The sequence below is a fragment of the Symphodus melops genome, assembly GCF_947650265.1.
Source record: "Symphodus melops genome assembly, chromosome: 1".
NCBI classification, from domain to species: Eukaryota; Metazoa; Chordata; class Actinopteri; order Labriformes; family Labridae; genus Symphodus; species Symphodus melops.
Genome location: NC_136691.1, coordinates 29944890 through 29963734, shown reverse-complemented (window position 1 = coordinate 29963734; position 18845 = coordinate 29944890). Strand labels below are relative to the sequence as shown.

Genomic DNA, 18845 nt, shown 5'->3' with positions numbered 1-18845 from the left:
ATCCGATCTTCAGGACTCCTTCATGTTGTAACAGACCGTCTTCCACACATCTGTAAGTGTGTAGTTTCAGACACCAGCATTGAGCCTGATGCATCTCCTGGTTTAATACCTCTGATTAAAAATCATTCCTATTAAAATGAATATTAACTGATTTTATTTACAGAAGTTTAACCTGTAGGTCACTGAGAGGAGAATCCAGAGTGCTGATGATCACTTTTCAATTTCGGCGTGAAATCACTTATAAAATAAAGTCGCCTGCTGTTGCGCCTTTAACACCAACTCTTATCCGGCTGTTTATATGTCATTATGTCTGATCATTTCCTTGTTATGCAAAAACGATATCATGCACAGGCTGTCCGATCATTCAGAGGCCCGCTGGTTTAGCCGCGGAGCAGCGCTAAAATGCTTCCTTGAGTTATGCACGGAGATGGCACTGATTCATGACATAAATTATGATGGTACAGACACTTAGCAAAGCGGACTGCCGGCTCATATTAAAACTCTTTTACTGAGTTTACTCAGTTGAGACAGTGGAACTCAACACTGATTGGACCGCAGGGCGCAACACTGAAAGTTACTTTCCCGCCTGTTCGTTTGGAAACATTTAAAAAATACCTGACGGTGACTGTTTGCATCAAAGACACTCCGTGTGTTTGTGACAACATATCCATGAAAAGGGTTTGTCTGTGATGAACCTTAACAAGTGCAAACTGTGCTGTGGCTTAACACAAACACATCTAAAGGTTCTCTCTCTTCACTGAACCGTTTATTATTAATATTATTAAAAAGTGAAGAATCTCTAGAAATGTGACGCAAGGGACGCATAATGCCTGACATTCTGAGTTAAAGAGTTATAGTGGTCTTGGCACAATTAGTCAGGACTCATTGAAACAAATCTGACCCTGACACAATATGAGTTTGACAGCCCTGGGCTAAAACATCGTCTGACCCTTTTTCATGGATGATCTCCAGGATGTAGTTTTGCAGTTTAGTATTTTTCACAAATTTCCCCCAGAAGGTTTTGGACACCTAACGTTCTTTTTCCTGCATTCTGATCAGTTTTTATGCACCAGTTTATGATCTGTCACATCCCCGGGTTAAGAGTCTGTTTATTTCTGTTTCCCTCATGTTTCATGTCCTGTGCTTATGTTTCACTTTACTCACCCTGTGTCTCGTTTCAGGTCTGTTGGCTGCATGCCCTTCCCCCAGTGTTTCTCACTCTGCTGATTACCTGATGTGTCTCACCTGTGTCTTGTTAACTCCCCCCCCCCCCCCCCCCCCTCAGTATTTAATGTCTGTCTTCCCTTCATTCTGTGCCAGTTCGTCCTGTCTCTCCGTAGCAGAGTCCCAGCATTCTTTTGTATTGATTTCTTGTTCTGACCTCGAGTGGGTTTTTTTTGGATTCCGAGTTTGTACTTCTGCCTTTTTTTGATTGACTACCGTGTACCGAACCCTGCCCGAATGAAACGTTTTTTAAAAAACTGTTTCTGCCCTTTGAGCCCTGCATTTGCGTCTCTTTACCTGTTCGTGACATGATCCAATCTTTATATCAACGTTCCAAGTGTTAGTCAGATACATGTTCATACAGCAATGCATTCATTTGAATACTTCTTGTCACTCTCATAGAAAGTGACAAACAACGGATGACAATCAGTTTTGCTACAGAAAATGAATAATTTATTAACAAAAAACTTGCTAATTAACCAAATGACCAAAGTTATGAGGTGTGTTAATCAGTAGTGAGAATGTGGGTGTGTGAAAGGGTTATGTGGTGGGAGATGTTGAAGTGTACTAACAAAGAGAACTAAATCATGAACACGCATCGTTCCAGCTGAGGGATCAGAGAGAGAACGAATGAAGGCTGCAGCAGCTCTTTGTAGGCCAGAGTGCAGCAGACCCAGGAGTCTCTGATCCTGCTGCTGAGGACAGCCAGGACACACGTCCTGCAGCAGACAGACAGCAGCCTGACAGAGACCAGTGGCCATGGCCACAGGGTCGTCACATTCTATAAACATGTGGACTGGAGAGTTGTAATGTTTCAGGATCATTTCAATGTTTGACACCCTCGCACCTGTCTGCACGCTGATACACTGAAGAATTCATTGTTAATGGTTTGAACGACTGCAGTCAACTGTTTCGGTGCCTGAGGCATGATTCCAGTCACCTCTTATATTGGAGCCAGTTTGTCCACCAAAGACAACATTCATACACTTAAAGAAAAGTGGCATTCAGCTTTATATTCAACACAGTCTCTTTATTTTAAAATGAACTATACTTCTGAACAAATGTGAACAAAATGCTAATAATTCTTATAAATATATCCAACATAAAATAAATTCAAATCCCCAGTGTAACAGAACAAACAATATCAAACGAGGCGGTGCAGGGAGCAGAAGTGTTGACAGGCGGCTCAGGGACAGCAGGGGATGGTTGTAAATGTTTTCAAATTGTACCTGAAGAGAGAAGATGAGATTTATGAAACAGCGGGCATTTTATAATAGTATGAAGTATTTTCTCTACAGAGCAGTACACACACCTCAGCAGAGTTTTTCAGGTGGGCCCAAAGAGTTTTCCTTTTTAACCACCATAACTACACCATGCACACACATCTATCAGTGAGGACAAAATGCTTAACTCTAATATAATAAATCATTACATAAACCATGAATCATTGATCCGTCATTTTTACATGACGGTCGCTTATAACGTGATATTAATCTGTTGGATCAGTGTCACTCACTTCTAAAGAGTCAGCTGCATATTAATCGTATTTAGTCATATTTAAACGCATTTTTACTTAAATTCTTCTTCTTATCTTCAACTTGGGTTGCAGTATAGGCTGTCCAGGCTAGCGCCCCCTAGCATTTGACTATACTGCCTATGTCACGGGCCACACTGACCGCAGTGAGCGCACCGAGTGTCTCCGATGGCTCTGTGAAAGACAACAGAACTCCTGTTTTAAAATGTGTGTGGGGAGATTTCTTCTAAGATTCTCTTAAGCTCTGCTCCTCAGTCTGGTCAAGACAGCAGACAAGATCCTGGGAATGCCCGCCCCTGTTACCCCACAGGATTTTTTTGTGCAGGCTGCCATCACACAGGCCAACAGCATTTTCTCTGACACTTCTCATGTACAGCAATCTGAATATGTTTTGTTGAACTCAGGGAGAAGGCACACGATTCCTTTGTGTAAACACAACTTCAAATACTAATTCATTCCTCTCTCAGTTGAGCTCATTAGTGAGCAAATAATGGAGGATGAAACAAAAATAGGAAGCTCCCAAGGTACCAGTAACTGAAGCCTTGTACGAAACAGTATGTGTACATGTGTACATGTGTACAGTGTGCATGCGCTTGTGATTGTAGTGTGGATACTTAAGCAGATGCTTGGGGAATTTGTTTTGCACATTTTTTATGAACAGTTCACATATCATCTGCAGCCATTTTCCCAGTATCTAAGACACATTTCTCCCCAGGGAGTCGAGTAAAAAGAAGCCTTGACCTTGAGGGTAATGATCAACACGGGCTGGACCCAAATACACCTCATAATGTTGTAGAGCTAACAACAACAATGGAAGAGTCTCTGTTTCAGATGTGGAGTATTTAAGTTGATGCTTGTTGAAGCATTGCTTGATCGTTACCTTGGTCATACTCTTGCAGAAGAACGGACCCAGCTCCAGTCCCACTGGAATCAACTTGAAGACAAAAGAGGAGGGCAACACCATTGACCTTAAAGGCTTTCAAAGGATTGTTGACTCTAACCAGACCAGACTAAAGGTTTTGTTGGAATGGTTAACGCCAGCAGACGAGCTACAGAACCAAAGTGGCGTCCAAACAGTGATTATGCCCAATAATTCCAAGGAATCTATTCAGCTCTCTCCTGCTTGTTTGTACGGGAAATGCAGCAAGAGTTATAGTCTTTGCATCTGCACTAGACCACAACCAACCTGCTGACCAAGACAGGGGACAGGCCCCTTCCCAAATTCACATTTAAGGATTAGGAAAGCAGCTGACAGATGGTTGAAAACTTCCCCCAATGTAGTCAAGTGGCTGACCCAATCAAGAGAATACACAACGTCATCCAATGTTTTATGTTTGTTAGTCACCACTATTCTCTGAATTAGCCATTAGGCGTCAGAGCTCTCGGATGGCAGTCTCAAGAGCCTCCATCAGCCGTGAAAGAAAAATCAGTGTGCCTAAGTAGCACATGTGACAAAAGGCGTGACTTGGCGTGAATCAAAAGCACAAATCTTAGATGCACATGGTGTTAATGAAACCTGCCAGAATCTGTTTAGTGTGTCTAAGTGCTGTATTTAGCAGGGCTAATTTAATTAATGCAGTCATCATTAAGTGCCAATGGGTTGTCTGGTAGAGTCAGTGAAATTATCTTACAGAAATCTTTACAAAACCTTGGGCTGCCATTAGGCTTGGCACAGAGGAAACAAGGAGAGCTCCAAAAGCTGGATCTCTTCAATGATTCCCACACTTAGGGTGCGTTCAAATGATCCCTCCTATCCACTTTCATGATCCACGTTACCTTAAAAGCAGAGTAGGTAATTTTCGAAAAATACTATGATTTTGAAAGTAGTATCCTCTCTGTTCTCTGTATTCACTTACCCCCTCCCCTCTGTGCTCCCTCTAAAGCCACGCCCCCTCCCCCCTCTGTGCTCCCTCTAAAGCCATGCCCCCCTCTGTGCTCCCTCTAAAGCCATGCCCCCCTCTGTGCTCCCTCTAAAGCCACGCCCCCTCCCCCCTCTGTGCTCCCTCTAAAGCCATGCCCCCCTCTGTGCTCCCTCTAAAGCCACGCCCCTCCCCTCTGTGCTCCCTATCTGCCCTGCCTTTAGCCCCGTCAAAACGCCATGGGGTTAAGGAAAGGTGATCATGTGGTACAATCAGACCACATTTCCACTCAGCGACGTGATAATGCGACGGCAGCAAAGGTCAGTGATGTGGGTCCTTTCTAACGTAGTATTAAAATATTATAAATGTGATAAGCTGTTTACTTCCTGTGTTACAATATTTTTAAAATTCTTTATTGAAGGTTTTCACTGAATCAATTTTAATATATACAATTCTGTTAAGATACACTGTGTGTAAAATTGTTGGACCCAGACGCACGACTCAGAGACGAGTTTTCACAGTGAACAAAATTAATTTAATAAACACGAGATAGTGTGAGTGATGTGAAATGTGCAAAAAGTCGAGTCGACGAGTGTAATCCTGGTGACAATCCTAAATCTGTGGCTTGATGAGCAGCAGGCAGGTGAGTTTACAGGTAGACAGGGAAGCAGGTGAGTCTTGTTGAATGCTGATCACAGGGAAGAGACACGAGGAGGTTAAGTACAAAGACATCCAACAGAGAACTTCAACGAGCATAAATTGTGTGAATCAAGATACGAGGTACGATACCACAGTAGGAGACAATAATCCGGCGGGGACAGAGAGTCGAGAGCAGGGTTATATACTGGAGAGGATTAGTAGAAGAGATGCATCTGGTGACCGGGGGAGGAGACGCAGGAGGAGCAGAGGGACATGGGAAAACAGACAACACACAAGTGGGAGAACTAACCGAACCAAATCATGACAAATTCTTCAAAATCAATGTGCAATCTTGTTTCTAAAACACTGATCAGACTGATTTCAGAGTTAATGATTTATGAGATGGAACATACATTTAACCAATCAGTATCATAACATTTTAGTTGATAACTCAATATATTTATATATTTTTTAAAACACCCAGTTATTCAGTAGTGACCAGTGTTTTCTTTACAGCGTTTCATCATATTCTCTCAACCTTATTGTTTAATATTAACTCAAAACATGCCTGATGTTGGGAATATTACAAACGCACACGTTTTGTGGTCAATAAAATAAATGATTTTTGACCATTTATAGTACAAATATGACTTATCAATTGTTTATTTGCTATAAATAGATGATTGAAATGATGATTCTTAAAGAAACTCACTGAGTTTATGACTTTCAAACACAATGATTTCAAAATGATGGGATTTTACGAACCTTTTCATTTTGTCACTATTGAAATTATCATGTCACTACCGAACACTAGCATACGTTTCGGTAGTGACAATTCTAGCTAATTTTGAGCATAACTAAAGAATACGAGCAAGCACAATACTACGTGTGGATTAATAAAGGATATCTTCTTAAAGTGATTTTCTCTGATTAATATATTAAATACTATTTATATATTCCTTAAATCAACATATGTGAGCCAAATTAATGTGTATGAAAGTAAAAACATTTTTTTGGATAAAGGAGCAAATGCAACCAAGTGCAAGTGAATCTAACTCTGTGACTTGTGTGTTTTTTTTAACTTGTATTAACATCTCGACACTTGACTCTCTGCTGTTCCTTCATATCTAACTCTGTGATTGGATTCTAAGCTGTACTAACACCCTCAACACTTATTCTTCTTTTACACTTTATTCTTTGTTGATTGGTTAAATGTTTTAGTATAGTTGCACGGTCGTTATTTGCTGCTCTGTGTGCCCTTGAATTGCCCCCCGGGGACAAATAAAGTTTTTTGAATTTAAATTTGAATTTCAACATTTTACACATAAACACAGCAGAAATCAAGTCTCTTTAAATGAGTGAGAAGCGCCAGATGTACTGTCGTCACAGTCTTGTGTATAACGTGGTTTTATTCAAGGACTGGAGAAAATAAGAATAACATACTTACTGCTTATTCAGATGTTATATAATTGTGTTTAGACCATGGTTATTCTCTGTCAATTTAAATGTGAAACTATCAGTTCACAGTGTGCTAACAGTACCTTGTGTCTGAACATAAATAACCTTGCCTTGCTAACATGCAGACCATGGCATTTTGCTTCTCAATCAAAGGAAATTTTTTTCCACCACCTGCTCTAAACAGCTTAATTACACTGTGTTTGACTAGATTAATCCTTTGTGTGAATGCGAGGGGAGCAGGGTTTAGAGATGTCGTTGGAGGAGATCAGAGGCTTCAGAATAGCAGAGGTGTTGCCAAACAGCAGCTTATGGTTAATGGTGGCGTTCAAAGGGGGCGACAGCTACTGAATTTAAATGTACGCTTTTAAATAGAATCTTTCTTTGAAATAATGTACACATTATTACAGTTCTGACTCACTGGATGATGGACCTTCATCAGGCTTAGAAGCATTTTGCTCACTTTGCTTAATTTTATTCAGCTGTTTACAAGTGCAGTACATAATTCGAATTAATTCAATACCAGAAGTCTGAAGGAGAATCTCCAGGTGAAGTCAGACTGTAAAAAAAATGTTGTAAGGAAATAAACGAAGTAAAAAAGCTTCTCTGGAATATTAATTGTTTCGTCAAACATTTCAATCCCTCCATCGCTGAAGAGGTTCTATAGCAGTGATTCCCAGAGACTGAGCCGTGACACACAGGAGGGTTGCATAAGATTTTATTTGGGTCGCCAAATAAATGCATCTTGTGGACAGTGCGGTTACGGAGAGAGGGTCCGTGGAGGGTCTGAGAACCCAGCTGTGCACCAACGACCACGTTGCAATGATTGGCTACTGAGCCTGAAAGTACTTTATGCCGTTAAAAATGTTCGGCAGTTTAAAAATGGAGGGCTTCGAAGCGATGTGAGAGAGTAATGAGGACGTCCATTTTGACCTCATTCAGTGTGAAACGACTCGACTTCTCATTTATCACATTAGCAAAGTCGAAGTAAAACAACTAGATACATACAAAATGATCTGACCATGAATATATCTGGTGTGATTGATACTTTTTTTTTTGACTGTTCAATTGATGGTTTGATAACAGCTGTATTTAAACACAAGTCTGACTGTTCTGATGACAGACATGAGCATTTAAACACACTTTCATGAAACTTGTTTTTGACAGTATGGCTGGTAAATGTTCATATTGTTCTGATCACTGTTTGTTTTTGCTGATGAGGAAAAGAGAACCTGTTAACTTCCGAAAATGCAAAGGTTTTTTTTTTGTTGCCTGATTTAAAAGTAATTAAAATGTAAAAATGTTTTACTGATGAGAGAAAATAAAAATGATATAGCCTGTTAACTCTGCATACAAGCTTTTATTAAGTATGATTTATAACGTATTTAATATGTGCACATGTTTTCAATAACACATCCATGAAACAAGTTGGCTGGTTTGTTTATTCAAGACAAATTATTAAATATAGATGGTGCAGAAATGGTCAGGACTGTTAATTTATGCACAAATTCACTTCTCTCTCAATTTATATACAAGACCTACTGTCAGACATGGACAGGCCATCTTGCATACCGGGCAATGCCTGCAGGGCCGACACATTTTTTTGGGCCGACCGGGGCTGTCATAATTTATTTAAAAAAAATTTTTTATTAAAAAAAATAAATAAATTATTGACTGCGAAACGCGTCCTATTGGTTGATTTTCTTGAGGGACATTGGGTAAGTCCAATGACATCTCTCAGCCCTCCTCGGCCCACCCCTCCCCGGTCAAAGGTTATCAAATTTTAATTTAATTAAGCTAGCTGACGGGAGTTGGAGAGAAGTCAATGTGAGCTAGTGTTGGTTTGAAATGGAAAAAAGACAACAGAAGCGCAAGGGGGGCGCCGAGAAACTCAGACAAATAAGGTTAAAAAGCCTGCAGCAGGGACAGATTGAGGATGAGAAGGCCAGTGTAGCTACAGTCAGTTAGCGGAATAAAAAGGGACATCTCATGTAGGGAGGGTGTGTGTGTGTGTAGATGTGTGTGTGTGTGTGTGTGTGTGTGTGTGTGGAGAGGAGAACACTTAGATAAGTTAAATACAACAAATCAATAAGTGGTCAGCCTCAACTTTCTGAGATCTAAAGTCAGTCATGAATGGTCGTAATTGTTGTATATCTTGACACAGCACAACAAGCAAACCTATCACATGTCTTTGCGCAGACAGAGAGGTATATATGTATATACACACACACACACATATATATATATATATATATATATATATATATATATATATATTGAGAAGAGTTACATTTTGGGTGTTGGTAAAATTTAAGCAAGTGTAGAGTTAATTTAACTCTAGAAAGAGTCATATCCCTCCAAATGTACTCTCAGTGTAAATAGAGTTGGTGTCATAAACGAGAGTAAAAACAAAGTGTCAGGCAAACCAATCTGTAAGTGTTACTGCAGCATCTTTAACTCTGAACCTGTCACTCTTAACTCTGAACCTGGATGTGACACTTACAAGCCCCCAACATGCTCAGACATGCCCACATGTCCAGACCGAAAGAGAAGGTTTCACTTAATAAAACTGCGTCAGACCGTGGCGTGCGTTACTACTGGATTTGGCCGTACACTTTCAGATAAGAAATAACGACATTTTTTGTATTTTTTTTCTCATATAGCTATTGATTTCTTTCGAATTGTTTTAAGTTATTGTATTACTGATAAGCCACTGTAGCACTGTAGGCTAACGTTATGCTAACCGAACCAGATATCGCAAGTAGCTTACAGGTTTATTTAGCTTGCTTTAAGCCAAACCTCAGTGTGATAGCATACGACTCATAATGTTGCAGGTATTTTTTTGTTGTTGTTAAACCACAGAAACCGAAGACAGACAGACAGCAGTTTGTCTGTGCCTTGCTCGGTTGGGTTTTTTTGGTGTGTAAGAAAAAGTAGAAAAATAATTTATGCAAGTGTGTCGCTTTAGCAGGACTAAAACAGATAATGGTGATGAATGTCTGCTTTGTTAAAGTGTTTTTGGTCGAATTTCAAGGTGCGTGCATGCGTGTGTGTAAAAGTAACATAAACCTTTGTGTCATAGGTTCTGAATTCTTTGGAAAAACGTTGGAGTATAATCCATGAATATGTCACGGTACAGTTGATATACAAATAGTATGATAATGGCTAACACTGACTATTATTTTATTTCTGGCTAGTAACAATAGGCTAAAAAATGTCGTAAAGCTAACTTCTAATTATTTACCTACAGGAGTAAATGCAATGTTGGCAAAGGTGGAATATGCTGGAGTTCAAAAATACATAAAAGTGCCGCAAAATGATGAAAACTTTGATTTCTTCTACTTTATTCAAGAAGGTTGGTATCCATATATATTATACACTCCCACTGTCACACTCTGATCACACACAACACTTATGACAGTCTCAAACTAAATGAAATGGTTGATTTGATATGTTAAGTGATTTATTTTCTTATTTCTCCCAGTGATTCAGAAATTTAGTCTGCAGGCTCTACTTCAAACCGAAGGTGAGCTCAGGTTGCATGATGAATCTGGTACCGAGATCGACGCAGATGTATTTGATGAGCTCCTAAAGTCAGGGGTTCGAAACTTTAAGGTTGGGTACCACCAGCAACAAGCTACAGGTAAAGCTTGCATTTAAAATCCTGTTAACATTCAAGTAACAATATCTGTTATACAATTAGGCTTTTTGGAAAAATGATGATGATGCATTTCCATTATGCCTATAATTGACGTTTTGTTGTTATTTTGTCTCGTGATCTCAAAATATATTTAATTCAATGTTTTTTTTTACAACAGACCTTAAAGGGTTTTTTTATTTATCATGTCATTGTTTTGAGGACTTCAGTTAGTATACAAAGTATTTATTTGGATTTTGATTTCAATTTTTAGATCTCGAAATTAATTTGGTTGATGAGGAATCAGAGTCATCAGTATTGCCAGACCCATCAGCTTCAACATCTGACCCATCAGCATCATCAGCTTCAACATCTGACCCATCAGCATCATCAGCTTCAACATCTGACCCATCAGCATCATCAGCTTCAACATCTGACCCATCAGCATCATCAGCTTCAACATCTGACCCATCAGCATCATCAGCTTCAACATCTGACCCATCAGCATCATCAGCTTCAACATCTGACCCATCAGCATCACCAGCTTATTCCCGTTCAGATTCAACTTTTATTCTCGCATCCACAAAGAACAGGAAGAGGGGCTTGAGAGCACTGGATCATGATGAAGCAAAACAGGTAAACCAACTATAGAAATATATTGTTGGCTCACCAGTTCTTGAACTATTTTTCTTCCAAAACCTGTGCATATTTAAAAATCAGTATATACTTTAAAATGCTTACTCAAATAATATTTCATTTGCTCATACAAGTTTTGAAAGAAATGTTTACGATTGTTAATTGCAGAGAGTTGAAACTGTTCTGAGGTCAAATCCAAAGGGTGAAGAAATCTTCAAAGAGTATGACAAAACTAAAACTCTGTCAGATGCAGCACGCAGGCAGATAGTTAACATTCTGGTGGCAGAAATGACAGATTCATACGGGTAAAAATCAATAAAAGTCCACAATTTAAATTGATTGGATGAATTGTAAACAAAGCCTAATGAATATTTTCTTTCAATAGGAGAGTTCCACCAACAAGTGTTCGGGCCAGTTACGCACAAGGGATCGTGACACTCTTCCCATATCTTCAAGATCCGTTCTCCAAAAATGGATATGTAAGTGTTAGTGTCCCTCAAAATTCCAAAAAGTGTGCTGTTAAGGTACTTGTGCTACTGTTAAAGTGTATCCTAATCTTGTTTTTTATTGTGTGTGCGTGTGTGTGCATACAGGAGCATTACTATGATGCTGAGGCAAATACAGGCTATCTTGCCTGGAGACTCAAGACAGTTCAACGCAGTTCTTGCCATGACTCCCAAAAGCGTTCCAGACCAAAATTCCAGGACGGTCCGACTACACACAGAGAACCTCTATTGCTTGGTGGACAGATCCTTGATGAAGAGTGCAGAGAGGCTCTTTCTTTAATGAGACACTCAACAGTTCCGTCTCTGGTCAAAGAAAAGATGAAAGCAACCTTTGAATACAGACAGAAGATGGTCCATGACAAGGATGTCACATCTTCAGTGTTGGATGTCTTTCCTCGTTTTCTTGACCTACCAGGATTGGTAAGGATATGTATAGATTGTTTTGATTGTATTTTAAATATTTTATAACCTAATTCTTGTCAGTGCAAAGCACCCTCAACCTCTAACTGGACATTGTGTGTGTTTTGATAGATTGACCAGGACTTTTCTCTAATGTTTGGAGACGAAGTATCTGGAAGGTTTCTTGCAAAGTGGCCATCATATTTCAAGCCCAAAGTAGTTGCAGAAAGCCAGAGTCTTCCTTCAAGTCCATATGTGGAGGAGCTTCAGGCAGCTTTTGACCCTATGGCAGAGAATGACTACGGTAAATGTGTTTTACTGTATCTAAAACAAACTCATTTGCTGTTTATTTTTTTACTCAAGTCCAATATGAGACAGTAACAATAATCAAAATGAGCCAGTTGGAAATTAAAGTATCTTAATTTATGATATTGAAACATTTTACCAGCTTCATCTAACCTTTTGTGAAACTGCAGCTGAAGTAAATCTGTAACATTTTCAAAAACTTTTGTGTCTCCTGTCCTCTGTCCTCTTCTTTATCTTAAAGGTTGGGATAGTGATATGTCCTCACTCCTGCTGCTGTTGCAGCTCCTGCCCCCTACGTCAAGAGGCCACAAAAAAACAGCCAAGATTAGCTCAGCACAGGCAGCCAACCACCTTGTGAGATTTGTTAGGGTGTGTACCATAATATTTTCATACCACCAACATTATTACAAATAAGTGCATGTAGGTTTCTGTAGGAATGAAACCATACACTTTTAACTTATCTGGTATATTTTTGGATCTTTTTCATTCAAACTACAGGAAGGTGATGCAATTCAACCCTTCCTCCTTTGCATTGGTGAGCAAAGGAGGAAAATCCAATGGTTCTTCATTGTTGTGGACAAAAAAGCAATCCCATGCGATGCTCAGACATCAGTTGCTGCTTTTGACGTTACATTACGTCTTCAGCCTTTCTTATGATGAAGCTCTTTGCAGCTTTTACACTTTCATTCAAACCACCGTTTACCACATTGATGTTGGGAATGCAAGAGAGAGTCCAAGAGTCAAGGAACTAAGAGCCCGAATACTACTGGATCGTTGAAATGTCACCAAATAACAAAGGTTAGACCAAAGGGAAACTGTCGAACATGGTCAAAGTATTTGGTGTGTTTAAAGCAACATGGAAATTGCTTGTGAAAATAAGGGTTAGACCGCCTTCAGAAGACAACAGGCCTAAGAAAAGTTTGAAGTAACCTTTTAAGCATGTTCAGGCTTTAAAGAAAAACTTGTTATAACAATTGTTAAAATGTCACAATATAACAAAGTTAAAAACAACTAACTTTAACAATGTTCACATGTTTTTATTGTAGAACACACCACAAAAATAGTTCAGTTCTTTGTAAACATTTGAAATTCAAGCATGGATTATATCCAGCAAGAAAATTGCGTTTGAAGTGTGGAGAGCCAGGATGTGCTTCTTCTTTTTGTACATACAACGGTTTCAGGAAGCATCTTAACACCGTGCATCGGCAACAACATTATGAACAAGACTCTCCTTACCAGGAAGTCGACATAGAAATACCATCTGATGTTGAATTGTTAAGTGGTCAGCCCTCAACATCTACATCCCTGTTGCAGGACCCCCCTTTTGTCACTCACAACTCCCTTAAAGGAATGTATGGATCCCTTATAGCGCAGTTACAAGCTACTGGCATTCCTCAAAGTACTGTCCAATCAATTGTTTCTTCAATGGAGGAAGTTGTAAATGATGTTAAAATTCAAGCTCGAGAAGCAGTTCTTCAAGCCTGTTCTACTGATGCAACAGAGTCAGATGTTAATAGCAAAATAAAGCAAAATTTAGATCAATTAGAAAATCCCTTTTCAACATTTAACACAGAGAAAAAAAGGCAAAAATATTATGATGAAAAATGGGAAATAGTTGAACCTATAGAATGTGTACTTGGTGTGAGACTGGATACACGGAGAAATAGAACCACAGGTGTCTACAGTCAAATTCTTGTTACAGATAAATACATGTATGTACCCATATTAGGTAAATTGAAATCCATTTTCAAAAATAGTGAGATAAGAGAGTACTTTTTGCAAGAAAAAGTAAGTAAAAAAGGAACATGATTTAGAAATCATCCACTGTTCTCAAAGCAGAAGCATGCTCTACAGATTTTGCTATATTACGATGATTTTGAAACGGCCAACCCACTAGGTTCTGAGAAAGGGGTCCATAAACTTGGATGTGTTTATTTTACTTTAAAAAATTTACCACCAAAGTTGAACTCAGTATTAATTAATGTACATCTAGCAGCTCTTTTCTACACAGAAGACTTAAAAAAAATATGGATTTGGTGACATATTAAAGCCTCTTATTGATGATTTAAAAATTTTAGAAACAAAAGGAATCCAACTTCCGTTCAATGAGGAACCATTGTTTGGCTCTGTAATTCAAGTCACAGGGGATAATCTTGCTTTAAATGGCCTGCTAGGCTTTGTGGAATCTTCTAGTGCAACACACTGCTGTAGGTTTTGCCTGACAAATAAGGAAGACATTCAGTCTGTGTTTACTGAGGATGAACCTGGGCTGAGAGAGCTGTACCTTCAACATTGTAATACACTTAGTCAAGATCCTACTCTACCTTCAATTTTTGGTGTCAAAAAAACTTGTGTGCTCAATTCATTGGAATATCTTCATAGCACTGACAATTTTTCAGTTGATATCATGCATGACCTGTTAGAGGGTTTAGTACAGTATGAGCTTAAGTTGTTTTTTCATTTCCTGATTAAAAATGGTTACATCTCTATGAACACGCTGTTAGACAGGATACTTAGTTTTAATTATGGTTACATGGAACGTAAAAACAGACCAAGTAGTTTAAAAATGGATGATAACAGCAAGCACTTAGGTTTAAATGCCATTCAGTCACTGTGTGTTCTTCACAATACCCCACTTATATTTGGTGATGTTGTAGAAAGGGAAAACGATCACTGGAAGTTTGTGCTCCTTTTGTTACAAATTGTTAATATAGTGTTCTCCCCTATCCTCACTGATGGCATGATATGTTACCTTAAGCACTTAATCTTTGATCACCATACCATGTTCAAAACTTTGTACCCTGACAAGAAATTGATACCCAAGCATCACATAATGATCCACTATCCAAGATGTATTAGAAAGATTGGCCCCCTCATTCATATGTGGTGTATGCGATTTGAAGCTAAGCATAATTTTTTTAAAAGTCTGTAAAAAAAATTAAAAACCTTACTAAATCTCTGGTCAAGCAACACCAGCGTCAACTGGCATATTGCTATGAAAATTATTATTTTAAAAGATTTGAGTTTGGTCCTGTAAAAATTAAATCCATAGATGACTTGGATGGTGAAGAATTACTGAGTCAGATGTTACAATTAGATGCATCTACAGATGTTTCAACTACAAATTGGGTCAAAAATTACAGCACTGAGTATCAGATACATTTATTTGTATGTACTGGAATATCTAACGAACTACCTGTATTCAAGAAAATCTGCAATATTATAATTTATGAACAGCGTGCTTTTATTTTAGGATGTACTGTTGACACACTTTGCTTTGATGAGCACTTTCATGCATACAGTATAAAGGAGCATAACGATGAATACAGTGTTGTGTTGTATTTATTTTAGACCTTTTGCTAAACAATATTCCAATGAAAGTGAAACAGAATACATTGTTCCCTATTGTTATATGTTTTAGAACATATTTCAAATTACATTGTGGTGCATGCGTTTGAAAAATAAACTTGTTCTTACCAAACATATCTTTATTTTTGCATTATTTTGAAAACATATTTTGTTAATTCATTACCCAAATGTTTACACCCTGCAGTGTTAATAGAAAGGTAACACTTTTTATAGTTAAAAAATGTACTCTGAAAGAGTTAAATTCTAACACTACATTGCAGTGTTAAGCAAAAGTGACACTGGTTAGTGTTATCCAGTGTTAAATTTTAACTCCAAAAAGAGTCAATAACACTAGAACAGTGTTAGTGTACAAACTCTCCAAAAAGAGTTAAATTAACACTTTGTGGTGTGGACCCATATAGACACTTTAAAAGTGTTGATATTAACTCCTATAGAGTTAATCTGAGTATCCTGGTTTTGCTGTGTACATACGCAGTCAGACAGACATGATGATAACCCATGAAATTACATAAAATGTTTTAAGATGTGTGTACAGCTTCACTAAATAGTATCTTTGGAAATTATAGGTTAAAGTGTGCAAATGCTCAACATAGGAAATTAATACAGGTCTCATTTTTTTCAGTCAGACTTAAAACATGCATAATAAATGTAGCCTATAGAGTTTTGTGCACAACCTCGTCCACGCTGGTTTGGAGGTGGCCACCCAAGTGTGTGTGTGTGTGTGTGTGTGTGTGTGTGTGTGTGTGTGTGTGTGTGTGTGTGTGTGTGTGTGTGTGTGTGTGTGTGTGTGTGTGTGTGTGTGTGTGTGTGTGTGTGTGTGTGTTATGGTCCTATGTTGTGTGGTATGTGTTTCTCCTACTGTCTGTTGAGAGTGGGCGTGTCTGGGATAGGATGTGTCAGGTGGGCGGGGAAGGCGGCTGCTGACTGGAGGAGAGGAGTGGACTCTGATTGGAGGAGCTGCATAAAAGGCCGGGGCTTCATCCTGCTCGCTCTCTGCTCTTGCCATTTCCAACTCGGCCAGCCACGTTGAAAGTTGTGACTATTGTAATTTGTGAAATGTGTTTTGTTTCCTCTTAACCCCAGCGTGAGAGAAGCCCTGTTTTTGTTTGAAGATTTTTCTCCTGTTTTGTTTAGTAGAAGTTAGGGGAAGTATTGTTTTTGATTTTCTAATTATTTTGATAGGTAAGGTTGAGGGTACCTTATGTTTTTTTATGTTGTGTCCAGGTTCCCCTATAACATAATTTGGGGGCTCGTCCGTTCTTTCTAATGTCCGTCGTCGAAGTCAAATTTGTGAGTATCCGATAAGTTTTTTGTTTTGTTGTCTGGTTGGCAGTTTTCTTGGTGGAGTGGTGGAATGGAGTTTAAGTTGGAGGAGTTTGCTATGGATCTTACAAAAGAAAAATTAGATCGATGTACAAAAGCAGACCTTGTACTGATCGCAGGGTTTTTTGATGTGCAAGTACCACTAAATGCAAAAAAAAGTGAGATAAAGGAACTGTTGGGTGAAAGGCTGAAAGAAAGGGGTATGCTTGGTGATTTGGATGATGATGTTGAACCAGGGGTGAAAGCAGGTATTACCACCCCACTAAAAACTCTCCGTGTGCAAACCAGCAAAACACTACTGAGGAGCTCAAGCTCACTCTCCGCATAAAGGAGGTAGAGCTGAGAAACAAGGAGTTGGAGGTGGAAGCCATGCACCTGAAAATGAGCTTGAACATGGAGCTACTCCTACCAGGTCATCAACATCACCGTCACCTGCATCTAACCCACATGACTACTTTGATGTGAGTAGGCACATTGCCCTAGTTCCTCCTTTTCGGGAGTCTGAAGTGGATTCATATTTTTCTGCATTTGAGCGCATTGCTGCAACCCTGCACTGGCCTAGGAGTGTGTGGCCTCTTCTGCTGCAGTGTAAACTAACAGGGAAAGCTCAAGAAGTCTGCAACTCTCTGTCTATTGATGAAAGCTTGGACTATGACACTGTGAAAGCCACTGTTCTTCGTGCTTATGAACTTGTACCTGAAGCTTACAGACAAAAATTTAGAAAATGTGACAAAACTGCCAACCAAACCTTTGAAGAGTTTGCCAGAGTAAAAGCCCACCTTTTTGTTAAATGGTGCCAGGCTAGTAAAGTTACGGATTTTGAAAATCTTCGCGAACTTGTGTTACTGGAAGAGTTTAAAAATCAACTTCCCGACAAAATTGTGACTTATCTCCACGAACAGAAAGTCTCGTCTCTGACGGCTGCAGCAGTACTAGCTGATTGACACACAAACATGTTTTTGCTCCCTCACTTCATCGTGATTCAGATTCATTTGAAAGAAATGTTAAATCCCCACAAAATGTCCGTCGTTTTCCGTCTGGTGCCACTGAACAGCGCGAGTGTTTTTATTGCCATGAGCAGGGACATCTAATTGTTGGTTGTCCCATATTAAAGCGGAAGGAACAGTTAAAAAGTGGGAAATCCCCATATCCGATCGGTCTCATCCAAACGAAGACTACCGCAGAAGTTCACATGAATAACATTGATGAGGATTTCCGCCCATTTGTGTCACAGGGATTTGTATCAGTTACGACTGAAACAAATAAAGTTCCTGTTACCATTCTGCGTGACACTGGCGCTAAACAGTCGTTAATTCGTGGCGGAGTATTGCCCTTTTCGGAGCAATCGTACAGTGGCAAAGATATTGGGTGGGGAGTAAAAATGAGTGTGGTTCGTGTGCCGTTGCATGTTGTTCATTTGTCTTGCAGATTTGTGTCGGGAGAATTCCAGATTGCCGTGCGTCCCCAATTACCGATAGCCGGCATAGATCTTATCCTCGGAAATGATTTGGCCGGGGGAAAAGTTTTCCCATCGCCCGAGGTAATCGAAACTCCGATTCTCGACGAAACGGTTTCTGCCCCCGCGGTGAGTGGTGTAACTATTTTTCCTGTGTGTGCTGTTACCCGTGCTCAATCTCGTAAGAGTGGAGACGTAGTGGATCTCGGTGATTCATTCATGAAAAACTCCGAGTCATGTGACTCCGGCTCGGAATGTAAACAAACACCCATCTCGTTTGAGCTTCAGCCTGATGACACTGACCTGACACTTTCGATAAATAAAGAAACTCTAATCAAAGCCCAAGAATCCGACAACACGCTGTCAGCTTGCAAATCTCTGGTAACCAAGCCAAATAATAACAAGTCTGTGTCCTACCCTTATGATGAGGGAGTCCTAATGCGCCATTGGTCTCCTAGTTCGGGTGTTACGCACGCGTCCGTGTGCCAAGTTGTGGTGCCGA

General features: G+C 39.4%; 1 protein-coding gene across 1 annotated transcript; it reads left to right on the top strand.

Moving 5' to 3' along the window:
* Nucleotides 1-9245: 9245 nt before the first annotated feature.
* LOC306833555 (uncharacterized protein) lies at nt 9246-18365 on the top strand (the record flags this gene model as incomplete). The annotated part of the gene is made up of 11 exons (XM_079358879.1): nt 9246-9332; nt 9962-10066; nt 10196-10354; nt 10623-10984; nt 11153-11289; nt 11370-11463; nt 11578-11910; nt 12022-12193; nt 12437-12564; nt 17176-17299; nt 18316-18365. The coding sequence occupies exons 2-11, from the start codon at nt 9973-9975 to the stop codon at nt 18363-18365; spliced, it is 1653 nt and encodes a 550-aa protein (XP_079215005.1). The 5' UTR covers nt 9246-9332; nt 9962-9972.
* Nucleotides 18366-18845: the final 480 nt, after the last annotated feature.